The 26832-nt window shown below is 40.3% G+C and overlaps 1 protein-coding gene across 2 annotated transcripts; it reads left to right on the forward strand.

Moving 5' to 3' along the window:
• Positions 1–719: 719 nt before the first annotated feature.
• Positions 720–19409, forward strand: APIP (APAF1 interacting protein). 2 transcript variants are annotated; one of them, XM_030560057.1, is made up of 7 exons: positions 720–1203; positions 4762–4862; positions 7687–7735; positions 10868–10985; positions 13114–13249; positions 15794–15961; positions 16651–19409. In XM_030560057.1, exons 1-7 carry the CDS (start codon positions 1129–1131, stop codon positions 16748–16750), a joined length of 747 nt encoding a protein of 248 aa, XP_030415917.1. In that variant the 5' UTR covers positions 720–1128; the 3' UTR covers positions 16751–19409. The 2 variants fall into 2 exon arrangements, with proteins under 2 accessions (XP_030415917.1, XP_030415918.1); XM_030560058.1 differs by lacking the exon at positions 4762–4862.
• The last annotated feature ends 7423 nt before the right edge of the window (positions 19410–26832 follow it).

Raw genomic sequence — 26832 nt, forward strand, 5'->3', positions numbered from 1 at the left:
CTGCTGTCCACCCCTAATTGCCTCAACACAAATAAACACCCCCTTGCACCCATGGCTGTTGTGTGCTCCCTTACGGGGGAACTCACGACTCCTTTCCAGCATACAGATGGAGCAGGATTAGCTACCTCCCTGCACAAGGCAAAAGACACATACATTTCAATTCAAAACTCGTTATGATCAATACAAGCTAGATGAGTGTTACTGAAGAACAAGGGTCAAAAATTCATTTGTCGAGCATCTGTCTACGGCAGGGCTTCAGGTGATGGTTAGGATTGGATTTCCCCATAATATCCTTCGTTTCACGTATTGCCAAACCTAAGCGTTCAAAAATCATCAGAGCCCCAAGATAATGTGATAAACTTAAAAAGCTTGATTTTTTAAAATAATACATTTGGGGGTTGTTTGCTATCTAGTTTATGAGCCGTTGGGGTCCACTGGGATCACGTGTTCAGGCTCTCCTCCACCGTGACAAAAGCATTTATTTTATTTGTTAATGAAAAGCGAGATTCACGCCTAACTCCAGAAGCTGGGGATTTAAAGCGAAACCCACGGTACAGTCACAAGCGTTGGCAACAGTGATTAGTACTTTGCGGCTTGGCCCGATCGCACGAAGCGAGGTCCGAAGAGGGCCCTGCCCAAGAGCGCTCAACAGCTGGGTCTAAGGTGAGAGACCGCAGCTGGATACGACAGACTGGGGCCTGTTCCACCAATCGGGATGCACAACGAGAAGCGCTTTCTGCCACCGCCTTCCTCGGTGTCCCGGGGCCAGCTGTCTCCACATCACCCACGTCTCCACTAGGTCAGGCCCCCGCTGTCCGGGCACGTGTCTCTCCCCTCCCCGCGTGCCGGGCGCTGGAGAAGGAGGTGTCTCATCTCCCCCTGGGGCCGCTTCAGCCCCTCGGATTTGGGGCGGGGACCGGAGGTTTATGCTCCTACACCCGCCTAAACGCCCCCGCCCCCCGGGCAGCGCCTCTCAAGCAATTGCAGGACAATCCCGCCCTGGGGCTGCCCCCTCCCTGCCGGAACGGGGACCCCCCCCCGGAGCCGAGTCCCTGCCTGCGCGAGGGATGAGGAAGGACCCCGGGGTCCTCCCCAGCGCTGGTTGCTGCTGTGCGTCCTGACCGCGCCATGGCTGCGGCTGCGGCTGGGGGCGGCCTCTGCTGCCCGCGCGGAGGCGGTTGCGTGGCCGGGGATGTATCGCAGGTAGGCGCGGGGGCCTCGGCATTTGGGGGCCGCGACCTCCCCAGCGCGGGGCCCGGCCTGGCAGCGTGCGCGGAGCGCTCAGTTGGTTCAGGGTTAGAAAGCTCCGCGCTCTGCAGGACCCAGCTCTTGAGACCACTTTATAAACGGCATCGGGAATTGGTACTGGCTGGGAGGGACGAGTGCCACATGCTGTTGCCTGACACATTCCTGCAGTAGCTGAGATTGCTTTGGTGGTCAGCCATCAAGTATTGGTTGATCTATCCCAACTCAAAGTCGGGCAAAATCAAAGCCTGATGTGGTGCATTCATAGTAGTTAAATAAGGGCCATAACTAAGGCTAAGATTTTGTCATGGATATTTGTAGTAAATGTCATGGACAGTCACAGGCAAAAAAGAAAATACCTGTGACAAAATGGGGATCTGTGGGTCCCCACACTGCCTGAAGCCAGCAGCTGCGCAGGGGCTAGGCCCTGCCTGCAGCAGCTGAGGGTTCGGGGAATCCTTGCTGTGTGCAGTTCCAGGGGCTCCCGCTGTCCCTGGTGGCTGGGGATTCCCCCCCCCCCGCCAGCTCCGGGAGCCCCCACTGCAGCAGCCAGGAGCTCAGGGGATTCCCCTGACACCGGTGGCAGCTGGGGTCTCTGGGGGTTCCGTGTCTGGGAGCTCGGGGGTACCCTGCAGCCCATGGCAGCTTGGAGCTCCTGGAGTTGCCAGAGACAGCAAGGGTACCCCGCAGCTCCCTGCCTCCATGGGCGGCAGGGGACCCAGCAGCTCCCAGCCACCTCAGGCTGAAGTCACGGAGGTCACTGGAAGTCTCAGAATCCGTGGCCTCCATGACTAAATTGTAGCCTTAACCATAATGCATCAAGATGTGTTTTAGTCAATTTTAGTTTTATAATCCTTTTATTTGTCCCAAGATAGATTTCTTTGTTTGTCCCAAAACAGGATTTGTTCTAGTTGCTCTTATGTATGAAAATTATTTGAACATTTAAGACTGATAAGTCTATCTTGGATAAACTTATCTGTATTTTTAATTTCATTTAATTATGTATGTCAATAGTTGCTTTTACTAAATTACCGTATATGCTCGTTCATTAGCTGGTTCGTTTATAAGCTGACCCCCGAGATGGTTAGGTAAAAATAGCAAAAACTGCATGACCCTTTCATAAGCCAACCCTATATTTCAGGGGTTTGCAAACTTTGGCTCCTGGCCCATCAGGGTTTACCTGGAGCGTTCACAGGCACGGAGCCCCTCGGCTCCCAGTGACCGCAGTTTGCCGCTCCCATTGGCTGGGAACAGCGAATCATGGCCACAGGGAGCTGAGGGGCTCCATGCCTGCAGACACTCCAGGTAAACAAAATGTCAATGTATTAGATATTCAGTTTAATGATTCATAGAGTTTAAAATCATCAGATTTTGGTGTAGACCCGTTTATAAGCCGACCCCCTGCTTTTTGATGCATCATTTTTTTTGGCAAAAATATTCGGCTTATGAACAAATATATACGGTAAACTTGCTTTAAAGTATTGTAGCTATCCAAAGAATACCTGTGGTGATTTACTGCAAGGATCTGGTGCCTTAGAAACAGCTATTGTGAAATATCAGCTGTATGATTTCTTCAGCAGATGTTTGGTTCATTGCACTTGTTTGTAAGGGAAATATACATATTGTCCCTAAGATTTTGTCAAGTGAAGACACACATTTAATACATTGCATATTCACCCTAGTGTCCTAAAATAGCATTGGTGGTCCACTGTCTTTTGGATTGTAAAGCTATTGAAAACTGTCTTCCAAAGTCCCAATAGGCTTATTAAACTTAATTAAATTTATTAAACTTGTTAAACAAATTACCTTATATTACAATATGAAAATTAATTAACACATTTTGAGACTCTACGGTAGTACAAATGGTTGGAGTCAAATGGGAAAAACAAATTTTCCTTGACACCTTAGACTCTATTGCCTTTAAAAAATAACTTTAATAAAGTATCCAATTCCCAGATAAACTATATTACCTCACCCACTTTGTCTATTAGACCAACTTCTGTTGGTGATGGAGACAAGCTTCTGAGTTTACACAGAGCACTTCCGGAGGTCTGGGAAACTTACTCAGAGTGTCACAGTTAAGTAAGTTTCCCAGACATGAAGAAAAGCTCTCAGTAGGCTCAAAAGCTTCTCTCTCTCACCAACAGAAGTTGGTCCAAAAGAGATTACCTTACTCACCTTGTCTCTCTAATATCCTGGACCAACACGACTATTTTATGCATCTATTGTGCATATATAAATTGCAGCTCTCCACCCCAGAAACAGCTGCATTTCAATGTTGTAAGTAAAATCCATTAATGTGGAAATGTCCTCTTATTAGAATTTACAATAACTTCCCTAACACTGGATACATAATAGTATTCATTTTCTGAGTGCTGTTATTTAGTATACTTCTTCTCTGTGTTTTTTAGTTTTATACTCGATGGGTGCTCCATTTAGTATGTCTGATATCTGAACAGTAAAGCAAAGCTGAGCTGCAAAAGTCCCAGGTGAACTATGAATTAGTCTGTGACACAGTACTCACCCTCAGGAATTACATACATTTTTTTTGTATTTATAAAATTAGTGATTATAATAAAATGTTTTCTCTGAAAGAAATATTAAAATGGAGCAGTTAAGATGATAGGTAAACAGCATTTGAGGCATTTTCGCGTCTTAAAATGGTAGGAATGTGAAGCTAGTCAAGTGATCTGGTGAGGTAAACATTCCTCTTTTGATATTATTTAAATGCTAATTAAAAAGAAAACAGATATAAAACTTATACAGTATTATCCAGACATATTCATAATCATAGTTGATATAGCCCATTAATAAAATTAGGACTTTTGTTATTGTAATTCAAATTTAAATCTTGCAAAATAACCCTACACAAAAATCATTCAAGAGGAGGACGTATGTATCACACAGACTTTTAAAAGCATGTCACACACATACTCCTAGAAATGATGGGAAAAGTTCCTTTATTTGGCACTCAGTGGCAACTCTTTGGTCGTGTGAGATGAATTTACAATGCAAGGTTGTGGTAGGGGTTATGGTGGGATAGATACATAGGAAGTTAGCCTATGTGTAACTTCACAAAGGGAAGAATTAATTGCCTTCAAAACATTTGAAGGATGTGAACACTAAGGATGGGCAAATGTATTTAGGGCATGGTAGGAGAAATAAGAGAAAAATTATGCTAGTTTGTGATCGTAAGGATAGTACTGGCAAAGGTCAGTGGATGGACTAGATGACCTAATCTTTCTCTTTTATAGCTAATCTTGGTGGGATCGATCTAAAGTTCATTGACTGCGCTGACTTTGGACCAGGCCTTCTAACTATGAATGCCATCTGATTTTTTTGTTGTTCTAATGTGGCCCACTTGAAATGTCCAGGGCAGCACACAAACATACTGTCAGTCTTTTTAGTTCAGGCACCAGTGAGGTTTTTTTGATTTTGAAGTCCTTCTGTATAAATCAGATATCATCTCATGCAGTTGATTCCAACATTTATAAGTGGACAATTATTATTTTTAAGGACAAGTTACATCCAAGAAACCTGATTCCGGAGCTCTGTAAGCAGTTTTATCATTTAGGATGGGTCACAGGAACTGGTGGAGGAATCAGCTTGAAACATGGGTAAGTGGGGGTTTTGAAAGCGATAACTATACAGATGATGGGGTCAATTGAATAAGCAGTGAGTGCACTACAATTCATGAAGGATGGCTGAAATTCAGGAGTGAGGCATTAGACAAAGCTATGTTGCAGAGATATCATTCTTGGCCTCTGAAGAGGAAGAAATAATTATTGTATTCAGATAAATCCTGAAGACGTATTAATGGGAGATAATTTAGGCAGGTCGGGCAACAAGAAGACTTGCAGTAGACAATTTTTTGGCGTGTATACAGTACTAAAAAGTATACAATTAGGAACCACTTTACTATATAATTTTGCATGAAATGTACCATTGTCTATTCAGCTTGATAAGTCTGAAGTTATTAATGGATACAGAGCTCCTCGTAGTGGCCATTGAAAGAAAGGAACAGTAATCATAATTAAGGCTAAGTTTTAGTCATGGGTATTTTAATAAAAGTTATGGACAGGTCATGGGCAGTAAACAAAAATTCATGGACCCATGACCTGTCTATGACTTTTACTAAAAATACCCCTGACTAAAACTAGGAGGAGGACTCCGGGGGTGCCTCGGGTGCTGGGGAGGGGGCACAGCCCAGGGAAGAGCTGCAGGTGCTTGGGTGGGGACAAGTCATGGCCCAGGGGGCACCGGGGGTGCTGGGGATTGGGGTGTGGGAGCTGGGGGGGGAGGAGTTGTGACCTGGGGGCGGGGGGAGCACAGATGCTAGGAGAGGAGGTTGGTGGGGCTGGGGCAGGCTTCCTACCCAGATCCTGGGAAGCAGTGACCCTAGCTCCCTAGCTTCACGTGCTGCCTCCGTGGCCAATAGGAGTTGCCAGGACAGCAGAGGCACAGGTGGAGCTAGGAGCTCCCATTCCACAGGTAAGCAGCAGCCCCAAGCCCTGAGCCCCCACGCACCCAAACTCCTGCTGCCGGGGGACAGGAGGTCCCTGAGACTGCCCCAGCAGCAGCCAGTGCGATTGACTCGGGGGCTATCCAAGCTGCTCAGGTAGCTCCTGGGCCAGCCGCACAAGGCTGCTGCAGAAAGTCACAAAATCCATGACTTCCGTGACAAACAGAGCCTTAGTCATAATTACACCACAGATGCATTGTTAGTCCAAGATAAATGTGATCTGAAGTCACAAAGTAGTGAAACACTGAGACTTCTCAATACCCCTCACCTCACCACATGTGTGCAACTATGTTGCTGTTGAAGCATCTGATCTGAAGTAGAGGACATTGATTTTAAAAGTGTGAGATTAAGCATCTCAGAAGACTGCTATATCCTCTGAAGTTTTTTACAGAGTGTAAGGGTGTATTAGTCTGAGCACAGTTAGAGCCATTTAGAACTGTCCTTCGTTATGAGGTGTGTGCTGTCATTGACTACCTTTGTTGCCTTGACCAGGTCATTTAACCTCTCTGTCTCATTTTCTATCTGAGACAAGGTGGGTGAAGTAATACCTTTTATTGGACCAGTTTCTACTGGTGAGAGAAACAAGTTTTCATCATCGTTACTTGCTGGTGGAATCTAATGAATGATTTAAAATAATTGCACTAGTTTGCATATAGCACAGTAAATGGAAAATTGTTCTATTACTCTTGGTCAACTGTCCTACATTTCAAATACTGTATTCTATTGTCAGCTCTTCATTAAACATTTAATTTTAAAACAAGACATTTTTCTTTTAGAAAGGAGGTACGTAGCAATCAAATAGTAATCGATTGCTTAACATTCTACTTTCTTAGTTACCTTTCTCATAGAACGGCACCAAGCATCAGTGAATTAAATTCATTACCTATTTGCAGTATTAATGTATTAATACTAATCCATTAAAACCACTTACTTTTTTTATCGCAGATATCATGTGTTTTGTCAGGATAAGTATACTGTCTTGAAGGTTATATCTTACTCAAAGGACTCTGTCTACTCCATAAATATGAACTCCATATTTTCCCTTAGGAAACTAATACAGTCTTTGTCCTGAAATTGTTGGAAATGTATCTGTAGATTTACTGATTGTTCACTAGGTGTCTCTAGACTATAGATTTTAAAATAAGGCCTTTGAAGATGAATCGTGATTACAAATATTATCTGATATTTTATTCCCTTTTTATGGCCTTTACTGAAAATATTTCACATCCTATTTTTAAATAATTTTAATTTATGTAAAGTTGTTGAAATTCTTCATTCACATAAGCCTTGCAAGCTTTAGGTATTTCCACTTGAACATAAATTGTTCAATTTATTGAATTGTTCAGTGTTTTCTTCTGTGTGAATTAAATATATTTATTCATATATTAAAACATATATAATACAATTTAGTGGTTACATAACACGGCTACCCTCTGATACTTGACACATAAATAAGTGTATTTCCCAGTAACTAAAGGTGCTGACAAACACTAATAGCTAATTGAAATTAAGCTATATATATATATAGGTTTGGCACTGTTTTCTCTTGCATCACTCAGTGTCTACTTGCAATTTCCCTTCTGTTTCACTTTGATTCCAACTAATGTGGGGTGTGGGTTTTTGTTTTTTTCCATCAGTGTTACAAATATACTTAGTTAAATCTGTAGGCAGGTTGAAAGGGCTATTTGTATCTTGGATATTCTCAGAGCTTCCAACTGCTCTAGTAAGATCAGTGTCACACATTGAAAACCATCTGTATGTGAATGTGTGGTGGGAGGACAAGTGCGGTTGCTCATCATGTGCTGTGTAAGTTAATTCTTTATCGATAAAAGATACAGTATTAAAATGGCTCTAGCAAATTATATATTCTTCAAATTGTCTATCTCATATGTGGAGCTAAATTCTGTATCTTTTCTTAGAGATGAAATCTACATTGCGCCATCAGGAGTCCAAAAGGAAAGAATTCAAGTATGTAAAACTTATTTTTTTACCTCAGAACTCATCCTTGAAAAGGAACAAAATTACTTGTAATGAGCTGTTTATTCTGAATGTTCTTTCAAAGCAGTTTTGGGGTTTTTTCTTGTTATGAAGTCTGAAACACCTTATTATTACTGACTACCTTCTTGAGACCACTTATGATTTCTCCTAGTATTATATAATCTCAGAGCAGCAATTCAGTACTTGTTCAGTGGCATATGTAGGTTACTCCTTTTGAGTTTTCTTGTCCTAAATTAGTACTGACCCTGAGATCTAAAATCTCCTTCATCCCCAGATTTGTTCTGCAACAGCCCAACATTCAGCTAGTTTGCTACTGTTTTAGTTAACAATGTATACATGCAATTGGGTAACTGTGTGCTAAAGCTTCTGTTCTAAATATTTGTATTAGGGCTTTCAATTAATCGCATTTAACTCACGTGATTAATTCAAAAATATAATAACGATTAAAAAATTAATTGCAGTTTTAATTGCACTGTTAGTCAATAGAATACCAATTGAAATTTATTAAATATTTTGGATTTTTTTCTACATACTTATATATACTGTATTCTGTGTTGTAACTGAAATCAATGTGTGTTATTTTTTGTAACAAATATTTGCACTGTAAAATTTAGAAACAGAAGAAATAGTATTTTTCTAGTTACCTTATACACATACCATAGTGCAATTTCTTTGTCATGAAAGTGCAACTTACAAAGGTAGATTTTTTTTTTGTTACATAACTGCACTCAAAAACAAAATAATATAAAACTTCAGAGCCTACAAATCCACCCAGTCCTACTTCTTGTGCAGCCAATTGCTAAGACAAACAAGTTTGTTTACATTTACAGTAAATAATGCTGCCCTCTTCTTATTTATAATGTCACCAGAAAGTGAAAACATTTTGTAGCTGCCAATGCAAGTTGTTTATGTGCTACATATGCTAAATCTTCGTATGCCCCTTCATGCTTCTGCTACCATTCCAGAGGACATGCTTCCATGCTGATGACAGTAATTTAAAAAAATAATTTATTAAATTTGTGACTGAATTCCTTGGGGGAGAATTGTATGCCTCCAGCTCTGTTTTACCTGCATTCTGCTATATATTTCATGTCATAGCTGTCTCAGATGATGACCTAGCACACATTGTTCATGTTAAGAACACTTTTACTAGAGATTTCACAAAACACAAAGAAGGTACCAATGTAAGATTTCTAAAGATAAATACAGCAGGCGACCCAAGGTTTAAGAATCTGAAGTGTCTTCCAAACTCTGAGAGGGATGAGGTGTGGGGCATGCTTTCAGAAATCTTAAAAAAGCAACATTCTGATTCGGAAACTACAGAACCCAAACCACCAAAAACCAAATCAACCTTCTGCTGGTGGCATCTGACTCAGATGATGAAAATGAACATGCGTCGGTCCGCACTGCTTTGGATTATTATCGAGCAGAACCCATCATCAGTATGGACTCATGTCCCATGGAATGGTGGCTGAAGCATGAAGGGACATATGAATCTGTAGCGCATCTGGCATGTAAATATCTTGCAACACCAGCTACAGCAGTGCCAAGAGAATGCCTGTTCTCACTTTCAGGTGACGTACACAAGAAACAGGCAGCATATCTCCTGAAAATATAAACAAACTTGTTTGTCTGAGTGATTGGCTGAACAAGAAGTAGGACTGAGTGGACTTGCAGGCTCTAAAATTTTACACTGATTTTTTTTTAACATAATTCTACATTTGTAAGTTCAGCTTTCATGATAGAGATCACACTACAGTTACTTGTATTAGCTGAATTGAAAAATACATTTTTTTGTTTTATTACAGTGCAAATACTTATAATCAAAAATAAATATACAGTAAGCACTGTACACTTTGTATTCTGTGCCTTGCATAATGACAGGTTTCAGAGTAGCAGCTGTGTTAGTCTGTATCCGCAAAAAGAACAGGAGTACTTGTGTCACCTTAGAGACTGACAAATTTATTTGAGCATACGCTTTCGTGGGCTACATCCCACTTCATCGGATGTATCTGCATCTGCATGCATCTGATGAAGTGGGCTGTAGCCCATGAAAGCTTATACTCAAATAAATTTGTTAGTCTCTATGATGCCACAAGTATTCCTATTCTTTTTGTATTCTGTGTTGTAATTAAATATATTTGAAAATGTAAAAAGCATACAAAAATACTAAAATAAATGGTATTCTTATTGTTTTAACTGTGTGGTTAATCACAGTTTTTTTTAATTGTGTGATTAAATTGCTATTTTTAATTGCTTGACAGCCCTATTTTGTATTTGTTTGTATGTAAATCTTTCTTTCTCTAGGGCTGCTCTGTAGACAGATAGGATCTCCCCAGATCAAGATGACCTTAGTCCAGTGGTGGGCAACCTGCGGCCCATGGACTGAATGCAGGCCACCAGGGTAATCTGATTGCAGGCCGCCATTCCCAGCCAGTGGGAGTTGTGGGAAGCGGTAGGCCGCAGGGACATGCTTGCTGCCGCTTCCTGCAGCTCCCATTGTCCGGGAATGGCAAACTGCAGCCACTGGGAGTTGTGAGGGGCCGTGCCTCCGGACGGTCAATGTCAGATAAATGTCTTGCAGCCCACAATCAGATTACCCTGATGGGCCACAGGTTGCCCACCACTGCCTGAGTCTATCTCAGTTCCTCACCCTTAAGAATAAAAACAGAAGAACTGCTGGAGATGAAGAGTAAATACTGCCAGCTGATTTATGATGCTAGGGACTCCTCCGAAACAGAAACATATGTGGAGTAAGAATCACTACTTCTCTTCTCCATCTGAGATAATACAATAAAGGATGATAGGAATCCTCTCCCTGATTGAGTTTTGGGTTTCCACGTAATGATCATTAAATGTATTAGCAGAAGAAAAGATGGGAGAAAGATATATTCTGGTATGATGCATAATTGATTTTAAGTAAAAAAAAACTTTGTGCTTAATCTCATGGAGTAATTGTTTAAGAACAGTTTATTAATGCAAAAATACCGTTTAGGTAAAGCTGCCAAAAGCAAGCCTGTTTTCTAGGTATCTCCCCAGAAGAAAAGTAAATCTATTTGGGGGAAGAGTGTCCCAGTTTAAGCTATTCTACCTCTCTCACAGCCTGAAGATATGTTTGTTTGTGACATGGAAGAACGGGACATCAGCGGCCCTCCACCACACAAGAAACTAAAGAAAAGCCAATGCACACCTCTCTTTATGAATGCTTACACCATGAGAGGTATGCAATAAATGCATTTGAGTCAGACAATAATAAATCAATATAAATGAAATGGAAACTCCTAAGTCATAAGTGTAGCATCACTGGAATTTAGTATTGCCTTAATTGGAAAATACTGTCGTAGCTAAATTTGTAGTCTCATGGCCTTGCAGTAGTTTCATACCAATAGATTTTAGGCCATATTACAATCTTTTGCAATTCTAAAGGTTAGAAATTGTAATTGCTAGTACAATGGTGTAAGAAATGTAAAGCTATTAAGATTCCAAATTATTGACAAAACATGTATTTACAATTATAAATATTTTGAAGAACAAAACTTTTCCCTTTTCTCTAATTACAGTACGGGCCAAATCATGAGTTTAAGAATCTTTCTCTTGCATCTGTTATCAGAAATGCCAGAAATAGTACAGCGAGTGCAATTCTCACAATTGTTTGCCACATTAAGTGGAAGCAGCATGTCCCACATCAGTACTTTGAGAGAAACAAACCCACATGGGATCTAGTAATAGGCATGACATTTCATGCCTGACCACAGTAAACTTGGATTAGAGGCCCTGTTTGTCTGTCTACTATTTATTTCAATCCAATTCATCCTAATGTGAAAAAGGCAATGTAATCCCTTTATCTAATGCCTCTGGTCCCATTTAGAAATATATTTTAACTTTTAATCTAACACTTCTGCACTTTCTACACATTTTTATCAGTTTAATTTAATGGAATTTGATTTTAACAGTAGTTGAAGGTTTTATGCAATTGTATGAGATTTGTGTCTTTTGTCCTCCTCCCTGCCCCTCTCTTCCAAAAAAAAAAAAAAAAGAAGAAGAAATTAGGAGGCTATTCTTGTTTTCATGTAAAGGAAACTTGCACATGGAGAGCCTTTGCATATCCAAAGAAGAACTTGCAATTTTCAGCAACATTGCAGGTTATACCTTGTGATTCCTATGCTTGACCTTTCCACCACACCACAATATAAAAATAAAATAATTGCAAGTGATGTCAGGGAACCAATATGCTCCAAAGCAGGAGTGAAAGTAACTCTGGACACTTACCGGTATGGGGTCAGGGCAGGGTCTTGGGCAGAAGTAGGGTGACCAGATGTCCCGATTTTATAGGGACAGTCCCCATTTTTGGGGTCTTTTTCTTATATAGGCTCCTATTACCCCCCCCCCACACCCCATCCCAGTTTTTCACACTTGCTGTCTGGTTTCTCTAGATGAAAGGGGCAGGGATGGGGGTCAGCATCCCCCAGCCAGCCCTTCCAGGCCACCTGGCCCGTACCACCCGGGGCTCCAGTGGCAATTTTAAAGGGACCGGGGCTCCGTACGCCGCTGCCATGGTAGCAGCATCTGGAGCCCCGGACCCTTTTAAATTGCGGGCCCCAGTGCAGCTGCTCCCTTTGACCTCTCTCCCCTGCCCATCAGCAGCCAAGTGGGGGACAAAAGGGGCAGGGATGTTAAAGCGCTGCTGGGTCCTTTGCCATGGCAGCACTTTAACATTGTTGCACCATCCTCGTTGGCCCTGCCAGGGGGGCGCAGCAACGCTTTAACGTCTCTGCACCTTTTTTCCTCCCCTGTCGGCAGCCCTGCTGGTACAGACCCTACATACCATACGGGCCGGTGCGGGTTCTTCCCGGTACTTCGTACTGGCCCGTACCAGCTCACTTTCACCCCTGCTCCAGAGAGAAGTAGCTGTACGTCAAAGAAACTCTCCTTCTCTTCTGAGTTCTTTGAGTCTTCTTTGTACTCTTCTGCCACTAATAAGTCAAATTTTTAATTCTTTAGAACCTCAGCGCACTTTGGTGATATAATTAAAATGTTTCAGTCATATCAGCCGATGGAAAAGTAAAATAGATGCATGAGGGAAAGGTTTGCCTGGAAGTTGCACTAAAACCATCCACTGACACCATAAAGATAGCTCTCACTGTTCTTTGTAGATTACAGAATACTTCCTATTAACATACCTTTTGGTTGCTCTAAAGAACTGACTATGTTCCTTGTCTAGTCCATTAGCAAGGATGTTCAGCTGAAGGGTTGAAACTCATTTTCACATGTCAGTTTATCTTAATGGAAGGTAGGGAGTCACATTTCAATATGAAATACAGAGGCATCCCTTTTCCTTCTCCTTCTAGGAGCTGGAGCTGTGATCCATACTCATTCAAAAGCTGCTGTCATGGCTACCCTTCTCTATCCAGGAAGTGAGTTTAGAATTACCCATCAGGAAATGATAAAAGGAATCAAGAAATGCACTTCAGGAGGATATTACAGGTAGATTCCCATTTACAAGACTAATCCAGCATACACTGTTTCTGCTAAATGTCGTCTTCAAAAATATCAGTGTCTTTTGTGGTGTCAGCATTCAGGTGAGCAATATTTGTAATTAAGTCAGAGGAATGTTCACTAAGGGGCTGATTTAAATAAAACTCACCATGCTTTTCTTGGAGCAAAGCTCAAATCCAGTTGAGGAACATTAAACTGATTAGGGAAGAACAATATTTTCCAGTATTATGAATTTCCTTACATTTCAATTTTCTGCTTTTATTGTGAATTTGAGTGACTCTGTGTACTAATGAAAGATGAGAGGCTGCCGTTTTTTAATACTGATGCCAGATATGGTGTAAAGATAGCAGTCCCAGCTTCCAACATGCTATCTCGGGGTGACCCTAACCTGATGAAAAGAAAACACCCTATGGCTAGGGTTAAAAAGTATCAAGATTTCTCTAACAACTCAGACATGACTTCCCCAGAGACGGTGCTGAATTATTCTAGATTTTGTGTGGTGGTTCTCACAAAGCATTGAGTTGGGACTAGCACACTCATTTCAGATAGTGTGACAACAAGATGAGAAATTATTGGGTGTTAAAGGTATACACCTCTGCACTTTCTTGGTGTTAATTTTGTAACTAACATTTTTTCCAACAACTTTTGGGAAAGTAGAAATGCATTGAGGTTTGGATTTGGTACATAAGTGTGTTCTATGCACATAAAGATGTTAACTTCACCAAAACTTTAACTTTTGTCTGCGTGAGTATTTGCATTTTTAATGTATGGCAAAGGCATCTGATAGCACTGGATAGGCACTTTTTATCTTGAATTTTGTATAAAAATCCTTTTTTGGATTCAATTTTCAGGGGGTGTTTCTGGGTATTGTTTTCTGGTGGTTGTTCAGGTAAATATTAAGGATGGGAGTTTCAAAATATTTATCGTTGGCCTAAATCTGATCTCACTGAAGTCAGCAGAAATTTTACCTTTGACTTAGTGGAAGCAGAGTCTGATTAAACTGTTTTGAAAATCCCCAACCCTCAATTATCTCAGGAGATCTTTAAAAAAAGAGTAGCATTAGCCTGGTCTCTCTCAATTTTTCTCTCAATAATAAAATAATAGTTGACACATGCATGCCGTCATTTATCTAAGAATCTTTGTAGAGCTTAATTCTCACAAACAACCTTGTGAAGCTGGTAAGTGATTTTATAGAATCACACAGCCAGTGGCAGAGCTGAGACTAGAACCTAGGAGATGTTGCTCCCAGTCGTCTGTTCTAACTACTAGCCAGCACTTCAGTTCTTCTTTTAATTTCCAGGCTGTATGTGACTAGTAGGTGAGCTCGCAAACATCACTACAGTTGATTCATTCATTAGGCTGTAGAGTGCTTTGGGATGCCTTCAGCATGAAAGACTGTATAGAACCAGATTTTCTCTCTCTCTATAAATAAACACATCAAATACTAGATTTACTACTTTCAGCATTGCTTCATATCTATAATGTAGCTCCATCTTTTTTGAAGATGTTCTCCCACCATCTACTCAAAAAATACCTGTATGATCTTGATGGTGAATCTGGATTTGAACTAGAGATTTATTATATCTATTTAAACAAGTTTCTGCAAATATTAATTAAGGTTCAAACAATGCCAAATATCCTAGTCTCTCTTTGCTACACACTGTTGTGCAAGTTCCACTGAACAGCATGCAGCATCTTGCCTATAGTGCAGTGGGTCTCAAACTATTGTTTGCAGATTGCATGTATCCCACTGAGGACTCTGTCATAACAGAGAAATATCTTTAATTCTTCAAGCACTGACACTTCTTTCTACTTGTATCCTTGGGCAGGACTCTGTCAGGGTTTCCAAAGTCTTTTTTAGGCCAACCAAATTTAGACATTTTAATCCTGAGTGGTCACTTCATACCTTTCTTTATTAAGTGTTTTTTTTAAATAAATTCAGCCATGATCAAGTTAGTAGATGTTGCCAGTGTTGGAGGGGTAACAACATAGAAGAGGACAGACCAAAACTGCTGAGTGACTCAGACTGATGAAAGTAGTTAAGGGCAGGCAATGAAAGGAGATTTAGTGCTGAGAAAAGTAAATTTCTAAATCTGAGGAGAGAGAATAAACAGCAGATACAAAATAATGATATGTAGGCAAGCAGTTACACCAAGTGCATTAAAGTATCTTTATTTTCTTTTGTCCTGAATACTGTTCAGGTATTCCCAGTGTAGTGTAGCCCAGTACTATAGCTTTCATAGGGAAGGTGTGGTAGCAGGTTTTGAACCAGGAGTGTCCTTGAGAGGATAGAACATAGCATTGTTCACAAGATGAAAGAGTTTGAGAAACACTGTTAAAGATATTACCAAATCCTCTGCAAATAATGAAGGGAATCCTCAATTGGGGAAAGCTTAGGACAATGGCTCTTAGATGTGGAAAAGAACTGCGATATCATCCATGCCATGTAAGAGCAGGAACAGAGTAGTCTCCTGCTAGAGAACACTTCAGAACGCATTAGTTTTTAATTGCAATAATACATTTTCTATTTAGATATGATGATAAGTTAGTGGTCCCCATTGTTGAGAACACACCAGAAGAGAAGGATCTCAAGGAACGAATGGCTCATGCAATGAATGAATACCCAGACTCTTGTGCTGTATTGGTCAGACGTCATGGAGTTTACGTATGGGGAGAAACATGGGAAAAAGCCAAAACCATGTGAGTGCAATTTAAAGGTCATATCTGTTGCCATAGTAGCACTGAAATATGAATGGAGGTAGAATCACTGCATGTGCATCTCAACCACAGTTGATAGTTCCCTCTCAGCTCACACTACCAGTGACAATTGCCCCAGTCTACGGGGTTCCTGACAACTTCTTTCATGTGGGAAGGGCCCTCCCCATATACACACCAGCTTCCAGGGAAGATCTCCAAGTTGCTTACAAGTAGCAGTACCCTCCTCAACAGCCTCAGCTTACAGAGTCACACATGATGGACTGTTTTTAAATAATACTTTTTTCCCATAAATGGGAATCCATTTCCCTACCTGCCAGTGGAGAGCTGTGCAGCACAAAGCCTGGGCACCACAGAGGCCTGGCTAACCCTCCCCCACCAGAGACTTCAGTGTGGAGGTGGAGTGACTATTGCAATAAAGTGATAGCAACTGTGAAAAATTGGGACGGGAGTGGGGGATAATAGACGCTTATATAAGAAAAAGCCCCTAATATCAGGCTGTCCCCATAAAATCGGGACATCTGGTCACCCTAGATAGCAGGAGTGTGCTGCTGCCTGACCATTGGGCTATCAATGCTCAGTCTACAGAAGAAAAATGTTCAATTTTTAAACATATGCGGCTTCCTAAGGATGCGACCCAACTCCACATTTTTCCTGTTCTGTTTTTATTGAAGGTGCGAATGTTATGATTACCTGTTTGATATCGCAGTACAGATGAAGCTGCATGGACTAGATCCTGCAAAACATCCAGCTGAAGAAAACGGGATTGTATAAACTACTACAACACAGTTCTGTACCTCCGCCCACCCAAAATTGCAGTGCAAAAAGTGCAAATGTATTTGTCAACCTTTCATGCGTTTATAACTCAGCACCCTTCTACTGCATCTAGTAGAGCATGCTTTGTCTGTCAAAAGGTGAATTATAGCTAAAGTGTTTAATAACAGCAAGTCAAGCCCCAATCCTGCAAGCTGATCTGTGCAGGCAGACCCTTATGACCAGGTCTGCAGGATCAAGGCCATGCATAGCAATTCTGCTTTAGGACTGGGTTTTTTCCCTTCAGTAGCAATAGTTGAATGCCATTTGATTAATTTCAATGGGCATAGTGGGTCACTTGTGTACCTTGGACAGAAAAACTAGTGGATTTGGCTCCCTGCTGCCAAAGAATCGGAGTTAAATAGTAGCTGAAACTGTCTTAAAATTGACAGGTTTCAGAGTAGCAGCTTGTAGCTCATGAAAGCTCATGCTGAAATAAATTTGTTAGTCTCTAAGGTGCCACAAGTACTCCTGTTCTTTTTGTCTTAAAATTAAATGTCTCATAAAATGTAACTATCAGATTATCATTTTTGTAGCTGTTTGAATATATAAACACATTAAATCAGTCTCTGAATGTTTTAAGCAGAATAAAGGGATTCAGAGCAGAAACCTTAACTCCACCTCAGTGTGCCTGACTTTGATAGAGCAGCATATAATACACAGGGGCTAACTGTACACAGTCAGTTGTGCCTCCCATCTCTCTCTCAGGAATCAGGACCTGCAGCAGAGCTAGTCTGGAGGGGCCAGCAGTCTGGCTTTTAAGCCAGCAGCAGCTTACTGGCTGCTCAGTGCTCATTCCCACTGTTGTGCCTGCTTTTTTGTTCCTGCCTTGCATCCAGCCTTGTCTCTGTCTTACCCCTGCCTTGCACCTTCTTGCCTGCTACCCTGTTTGCTCCAGTTCTTGACCTCTGGCTTGATCTTTGGCTCCGGCTTCTGACTCCTGGCTTGACCATCGGCTCTGGTATTTAGCTCCTGACCTGTGGCTCTGGCTTCTGACTACTGACTCTGGCTTGATCCTTGGCTATGGTATCCAGTTCCTGCCCTCTGGCTTGAGCCTTAGCTCTGGTATGTAGCTCCTGACCCTTGGCTCCAGCTTCTGATTACTGACTTCAGCCTTGATTCACAGGTTTGGGTGTTCCTAATCCACCAGGCAACTCTCAGATTCTGCTGCACATGGCCCAAGCCAGAAGGGGGCGTTATTCCACTCATTTGACAGCTGAATTTTACTAGTTATTCTTGACTATGAGCTGGTTTGGAAGGAAAGGAGGAAGAGGTTTTTTTTTTTAAAAATTGCTGTGGATGACTTTCTTCCAAAAATCACTTTGATTTTCTCACTGCAATTCTAAGTTTCTGAAAGGTTCCACCTGCCAATGAAAAAAAAAAATTAAACTACTTTTTTGCTTTTACAACTTTCTCTTTATAACGTCACAATCATGTAATTTTTTTTTAATTATTATTATTTTGTGGAGTGGGGGGTTTGATGTGGAAAACCTTAGGTGGTGCTGCAAATAAGTATGGAGCACAAATACACACTGATAAATTATAGTAAAAGATTGTAGCTTTTTAATTTTCTTCTGCAACCTCTCTCTGTATTTAAATGATTTTTATTTATTAATTATTATTATTGCCATCATAATTGCCTGCACTTGCTCTCTCAGAAGAGGGTTTTGGTTTGGTCAGACTTGGACATTTTAATTTTGAAAGTCAATAAAAAGGGTAATGAAGATGTAGAGATTATATGGGCAACAGTTCAGTCTCTATCTTCTGTTAAGTATATACTGGAAAAAGATACTAGGCACCATATTCGATGAAGGATTAATATATTTTAATTGTGATGTCTCTTTTATATTGTGAGATACTGCATTTTTTTTCTAGATCTACTAAATATTTAGCTGTGTGCTGGATTGTGGATCATAATTTCTGCAGGACTAATGACCCATGGTGGTTCTGTTAATAGTTGTCTGTTGCCACCCAAGTAGAAAATTTCATTATCAGTTGACAGAGTCTACACCACTGTGCTTGATACCTTTTTTTAAAAATTGCAGAATTCCAAAATTCAATATGAAGCCTGAAGCACCAGTTGAACTATTAATTTGTTCCTAAATAGTGGTAATTTTTTTTTTTAATCAAGCCTATAACTGATTGCCTTGGAATCCTCTGCTAACTTAGATTCTCTTCTGAACTAAGAAAAAGCTAACAATTCTATAGTTTGCCTGTGTGAATGAATCCTACAAGACTGATATTCTGTCTTAATTTTTCCTTCACAAAGGAATTCACTTTCAATAAGATCTTGTTAAAGACCATTAGAATGTTAACAGCTTGATAAATGTCCTTATGACCATCATTAACCACAGTAAAATTTCATCAAATGTCATGATTCAGGATATATACAATGCCATGAGGGTCAAAAAGTACATTATTCACTGAAATACAGTATTCCATAATAGTGCATTTTAGTATCTTCTTCCACTATATTGGGGAATGGCCAGTGTTGGAAGCAAGGTATCAGTTTGGATGGGCTAGTGGTCTGATCAGATAGAGTAATTATGTTTCTGTGAATACCTCTTTAAATCAAGAGCTACAGTATATAGAAATAAATTTTACTTTGTTCTATGAAAAAGATCAGTTGACTCTTTATTATATTTTTATGTGTTCCATAATGTTGACAGTCAGACTTGCCTTTTAGGGTAAAAAGAAATTATCTCCCTTTTTTGTCTCTCTTATGACCTTCTGCAGTTGTTCTCCCAGGCCTACTTAGAAACAAATTGTGGTGAGCTGAACTTATCCTACAAATACGATGTTCTGCCTTGATCGACATTGGACTTTGTGATATGACCAAAGGTCTGCAAATAGGCTTGTTTAGTTAGGAATGACTTAATTGCAGGGAACATATCCACTATACATTTTGTAGGAAAACATACTGTTCCCTCCTTGGAGAATTGAAGTATTTTCAACAGGAAGTAGTTAATCTTTCATCCCTTCAAATTCTCCTATCCTGCCCCTCCTTAAATAAGTTTCTTGAAAGAACTGCAGCACTGGTGAATGTTTAGATGGACCCCGTCTGTCTGTGCGGGATGAAGTCTAAAGCCATGTCTAAACTACCACTTATGTCGGCAAAACTTACATCACTCAAGGGTGTGAAAAAATACCCTTGAGCAACATAAGTTTTGCCGGCATAAGTGGCAGTGTGCACAGTGCTATGTTGGCAAGAGAGCTTCTCTCGCTGTCATAATTACTGTCACTCACTGAGGTGGTTTTATTGTGTTGATGGGAGAGCTCTCGTTGATATAGAGCGGCCACACTGTAAGCTCGGTAGTGTAGAAATGGCCTAAAATCTCCTCACACAAACTTCTACAGCAAAATTCACTGAGGAAAGCCTCAGTTTTGTCTTTCATTTCCCACTTTCTACAAGTGACCAAATTTGGCTGTTCTTGGATACCTTACACTATCTAGGAAAAACAACTATTGCACCAAGTCTGAGCGATTGCAAGTTCTTGAATTATTTCTGTTTCCCCTATAATTCACCCTCTACTTTAAGAAAACAAACTTCTGCTGGTAATGAAGTTCCCTTTCCTTGCTTCATTCAATTCAAAGTGCCACTTTTCTTTTTCACTGATGATGAATTTCATATTTTCTCCCCAAATATGACTGAAAGCTAATGAGCTATTTCCTGCTTGACGACTACTTCTATTGTTTTTTGACCCCTATTTCCTTTTCAGTTACTTGTCTTTTGTGGCTTAGACTTCCTTATTTCTGTTATTTCACATATATGCCCATACTGTATTAGCATATATACTGAACTTCATGTAGCATCTGCATTTTCTTGGCTAATTTTTTCATCACTAGATGTGTGTCTCAGTACCAGACGTTTGAGTTTTGGTGGTGAGCAGCAGTCAGAGTGATGATCTGTGAGTTGCAGCAGGGACTGACAATAGGAACTCTTGTGTCCTTCTGACTCACTGTGTGATTTTTGGCCTGTCATGTAATCTTTCTGCTCTAATCATGCTCTGCTCGTGTTGTAGAGCTAATTAACGGGTGTAAAGAGTGTCAAGATCTTTGTATAAGATGCTGTATATGTGAAAGACATTAAGCAGCTTCTGTCTTCCTTAGTGCTCCCTCAGAGATATGCTAGCAAACAGATTCGTTGCTGATGTTTCAATCCAATTACAGGTAATTTCTGTTTAAAATCTGATAGCAGATGGTGACCTCTGATACCATCTCTAACATGCATTATCTCTTCAAAAGTGAATTCCTGTTAGTACTGAGTTAATTAAAAATGGTTTTTAAGTCTAACAGTTAACAGTCATAGTGGAACATAGTTATATTATTATACAGTACTGATGTTTAAAACGAATACAAAAAAGCTTCCACAGCTTCTTGTTATATTGCTCCATTAATACTGCACTGACTGACTAGACTAGAGGGTCCAAGGACAAGCATTTTTCTTGCTGTCTTTTTTCTTCAAGATTTGTATGTTAATAACCAATAATATGTGATCTGGTTTGACCTCTCTTTTTGAGAGAACAGTATGGGGAAGCAGGCATTGATGTTGTACCCTAATAAATAGAGGATTCTGTCTCCAGTACTGTCCATCGGACACTAATCCACTTCCAAAAATTTTTTATTAAGTAATACAATGCTCCCTGTTTGTTCCACAGGCTGGGAATGTTTAGTTTTCTGCCACTGTTTTGCTTCCACCTCCCCACCCCCACTGCTATATTCCCCAGTTTCTTTCACCCAGAGAAATTTACCTGACTTGATTATATAAAAAGGGAGTGTGTATCAGCCAAGCAACCTACCTTAACTTATTCAGAGTAAATGCACTCGCTTGTCCCTCCATTTAAAAAAAAAAAATGCATCTGTGAATAAGTGACTGCCGTCTTAGCACTATTTGAATCTAGTAATGTACGATCTTGCTTTTAACACTTCCTTATCCAAATTGTTGCAGTAAGAGGCCAAATTCAAATTTGATGTAAAGAACTTTACATTTTACAAATCTGTGGGTAAAGAAAGTTAGCAGTCCTACTACTTCAGCACCTAAACTCAATGTGGCTAGCAGAGGTTAGGAAGGAATCATTCCTTCCTTTGGAGTAATGTTAGGCAATTGACCACCAACGCTCTGCAGAGAGAGGGATATGAAGAGATGTTTTTTCCTGTGCCCAAGGCAGAATATCAGACCAACTAGACCGGGGGTTCTCAGACTTTTGTACTGCTGATCTCTTTCACACAGCAAGCCTCTGAGTGCAACCCCTCTTATACATTAAAAACACTTTTTTATATGTTTAACATCATTATAAATGCTGGAGACAAAGCGGGGTTTGCGGTGGAGGCTGACAACTCGTGACTCCCCCATGTAATATAACCTTGCAACCCCCTTGAGGAGTCCTGACCCCCAGTTTGAGATCCCCTGAACTAGACTAACCCTGTATACAAATATAGTCTGTGGAGCTGTGCTGGATTTTTGTAACAAAACCTAAAATAAGTAATTTAATTCTGAATTGTTCTGCCAATTAAACTGAAACTGCAAAGCATTCTGAAAAGATGAAAGTAACTTCAGCTGGGTTTTAGAGTTTTGAGGTTTGTTCGAAACAAAACCAGAAATACCATTTAAATGAATTGTGAACTGAACTGTTGTGAGTTTTTCCACGTCTCGTGTCAATTCTTTTGCTTCTGCTAGAGCACAATCAGAAGAAACAGTGATCAGATGGTGTAAAATACAAAAAGCAGAATGGGAAAATTTGTCTAGATATGAAGCAATGATGAATGACTTTTGTTTCAGATTGGTCAGACAGCAATTACAAAGACCCATTGTTTTCCTTAACTATAAGAGAACATGCTACAATCCAAGCAAGTTTCTCACACCTGGCACATATAAAATTACAGACTTTAATCTTCAGAAACCAGTTCTACAAGAACTTAAATGTATAGCATAAGTTCTGTCTTCTCTAAGTATGCCTCAAACTGACAGAATATTATCATTAGCAAAAATCAGGTAATTAGAAATGAAGTTCACTTGTGGTTGAGAGGAAAGAATGGGTTATAGAGTTAAAGCACCAAACTGGAAGTCTGGGTTCTATTGCTGATGTATGTCTTTAGGCAGGTCACTTTGGGTCACAGATTTAACAGAGTTTGAAAGAGTCGGGTGCTTAACTCTCACTGAACTCTCACTGAAATCTAATAAGAACATAAGAATGGCCATACTGGGTCAGACCAAAGGTCCTTCAAGCCTAGTATCCTGTCCTCTGACAGTGGCCAGTGGCAGGTGCCCCAAAGGGAATGAACAGACAGACAGGTTATCATTAAGTGATCCATGCCCTGTCACCCAATCCCAGCTTCTGGCAAACAGAAGCTAGGGACACCATTCCTACCCATCCTGACTAATAGCCATTTATGGACCTATCTTCCATGAAACTATCTAGCTCCCTTTTGAACCCCGTTACAGTATCGGCCTTCACAACACCCTCTGGCAAGGAGTTCCAGAGGTTGACAGTGTGTTGTGTGGAAAAAAAAAACTTTCTTGTGTTTGCTTTAAACCTGCTACCTATTAATTTCGTGTCGTGGCCCCTTGTTCTTGTATTATGAGAAGGCGTAAATAACACTTCCTTATTTACTTTCTCTATACCACTCATGATTTTATAGACCTCTATCATATCCCCCCTTAGTTGCCTCTTTTCCAAGCTGAAAAGTCTCAGTTTTATTAATCTCTTCTCATATGGAAGCTGTTCTATACCCCTAATCATTTTGTTGCCCTTTTCTGAACCTTCTCCAATTCCAAAATATCTTTTTTGAGATGGGGAGACCACATCTGCATGCAGTATACCATGGTGTGGGCATACCATGGATTTATATAGAGGCAATATGATATTTTCTGTCTTATTATTTATCCCTTTCTTGATGATTCCCAACATTCTGTTAGGTTTTTTGACTGCCTCTGCACACTGAGTGGATGATTTCAGAGAACTATCCACAATGACTCCAAAATCTCATTCTTGAGTGGTAACTGCTAATTTAGACCCCATCATTGTATATGTATAGGTAGGATTATGTTTGCCAATGTGCATTACTTTGCATTTATCAACATTAAATTTAATCTGCCATTTTGTTGCCGCATCACCCAGTTTTGTGAGAACATTTTGTAGTTCTTCACAGTCTACCTGGGACTTAACTATCTTGAGTAGTTCTGTAAGATCTACAAAGTTTGCCACTTCACTGTTTACCCCTATTTCCAGATCATTTATGAATATGTTAAATCAGAGCTAGCTACTTCCTTAGGCTCGTCTGAAATTTCTAGCCTTTATCTCTATGTGCCTCAGTTCTTTAAAATAAGGATTTTAGAATGATGGCTGCAGGCAAATTCCAGGCTGATATCAAATGTTTAAACAGTATTTAAAAAAAAAAGAAAGAAAGAAACTCATGCATAAAACATTTAGTTGTCTAACAGCAAAGGTTGCCTCCCACAAATATACTTGACACAAAATCAAGAAAATGAAAAGCTAAGCTTTACTTCTCACCCCACAGATACACATCTTACCAGAACTAGCCTATACCACGGGCCATCCGTCACAGCATTAACTCAGCCCCCAGAGGGATGACAGCCCAAATTCACATTTCTCCAAATTGCTCCCTCCAAACACTCTAGATTATCCCCAACCTACCCTTTTGTACAGCTCTGGGAAATTCTACCCTTGCAACATGTTTGTATATGTGTGTGAGTAATCCACAACCAAATGATTCCTCTGCTTATTACACAGATTCTTGTGTTTATTTTTTCATCAGAATTTGTCTTTCTTCTGTTCTCTTCTCTATTTTAACCCTGTTTTGCTATTGGATTTATTTTCTCTCTGGTCCTTGTTTCACACTTTCTCCAAATGGAATGTGAACTGAATTATGGTTGATGAACTTTCAAACCTGGGTGTGTCAGAGTTGGTCAACATTTCTCCCTTCTGAGAGTTTTTATTTATTAGATCATGCCCTCTTATTTGGTTGCTTGTAAAACTGTCAGCATTTTAATAGTTAAAATTCCTTCTTTGCATTAGATACTCAATTGAGGGTTTAGCAAGCAAAGGTCCCATTGGTTGCATGAGAGTATGCATAGATCTAAGACCAATTTCCTGTTAGTGAGTCACTAACATTAAAGAATTATTTGCATAATCACAGACTGGGGAGATCTTGGGAAAACCCAAGAGCTCAGTTCCATGCCAGGACAAAGCCAAAGCCAAGCCCAAGGTGTAATTTCTTTAAACATATGAAAATGTTGTCCTTATGCACTGTCTCTATCCCAAACTACCAGCAGTCTGTTTGGCAGCAACAGATTCCAACTTCTCCTGGTTAAGTCATTATTTCAGCAATTTTTAAAAGAGTTATTTTAAGTTCAACTTTACAGTGAGTGCAATTTAATTTACACAATAAAATTCAATCATTCTGGTACATTACTTACCTCACAGGCTGGAATTCAAGCTACAGCATTTTGTCAGGTCATAGTTTTATTTTGTGTCTTAATGCTGAGGTTATGATAACTTTTGAAACTCCTATGACACCTCGAAAATTAAGATTTCCAATATACATCTAAGAGAGATCTAGCCAAAAACAATGAGATTTCACAATGCAGGTAGGTATATTTTCCTTGGTTTGTATGTAAATAAAGGAGTGTCAATGTAGGAATGTAATAGAAGAGCCTTGAGAAAGTACACTAGCAATTAACAATGAGTTCACTTAAATCCTTGTAAATTGTTTTGTAATTAGTCATTGCTGTACTACAATGAACTTCATTTTAAATCAAATTGCATTCTTTAATTCAAGGAGCTCATTTGCAAAAAGAAAGTGTTCACTGCGGTATGGTGCCCCAAACTTATTCCACTCCCAGAGCCATCCCTGGGGGGGTGCGGGTGCGGGGCCCAGGGCAGAAGTGATGAAGCTGCCACTTCTGGGACCAACTGCACTGGCCAATTACACCAGCCTGCGGGGGTCCCCAAAGCCTGGGGCCTGGAGCGGTTGCCCCAAGTTGTCGTACCCAAGAGACGGCTCTGTATGAGGTTAGAGATTTACTGCTGGGAACCTGTGGATGTCCAAGAAGGATGTACAATAGTGCCCCACCCTGGATAGGGATTCTGTCAAATAAATAGTGCCCAGTTTTCAAAGAAGCAACTAAGTGAAAAAAAAGCCCTCATGCTAAACTAGAGAGATTAACATTAACACAAACAGAAAACCAAAGTGATTTATAATATAAAAAAATGTAGGAGGGAAGGGAGAGGGAAAACAGTTCAATGACTTACTGAAGCTCTGAGCCAGAATAAAAAGAAAATAATACAAGAAACCAAAGTGAGGGAAGAGAAAAATATTAAGACAACAAGCATTTTATTTCAGGATGTTCAAGGGAAGAAAGGGATATAGGTGCTGGTTCTAGGGTTGCTATGCACCCCCTGGCTTGTAGTGGTTTCCGTCACATAAAGGGTTTACAGTTGGGATTCTCAGCACCCTCCCCCACACACACACACTCTACACAAATTGTTTCAGCACCTTCCTTGAGATGAGGCCCAGGATCTCAGCCTTGGGGTGGAATTCACTCCCGTGCAGAGGGCACTGGGCCAGCACCAGTATTTGCACTGCTTATGATCCGCCAAAGCTCTGTTTAGAGGTTTCAAAAACTGAAGGCCTTGATTTGGCTTTCTGCAAAGGGGTGAATGCACCCTTTCGGCACTGAGAATAGATGTTTTTAAAACAAATCTAAAGAACCAAACCTTTATAACATCCAGTTCTCCTGGGTTACAAGCTTATGCCTCTCCTGCTTACAAATTATTCTTATCCAGTTCTTTTTGTCCCAGGATACAGATGATTTAATTAGTCATTTACCTTGGCAAATCCTTCATTTTTCAAATTAGTAACCTCAGTACACACTCCCTGAAATTTGCGTGTATAGTCCCTTTCCCATGAAGAGTGGGTGTTGCGGTAGGAACATTTCCAAAGGTTGCTCCCCAACCATTTAATATTGAAAAGAGCACTGTGCCGTCACTGTTAAGGCTCAGTAGTCGATTGACATGTCATCT

Source organism: Gopherus evgoodei, chromosome 4 (assembly GCF_007399415.2).
Source record: "Gopherus evgoodei ecotype Sinaloan lineage chromosome 4, rGopEvg1_v1.p, whole genome shotgun sequence".
NCBI classification, from domain to species: Eukaryota; Metazoa; Chordata; order Testudines; family Testudinidae; genus Gopherus; species Gopherus evgoodei.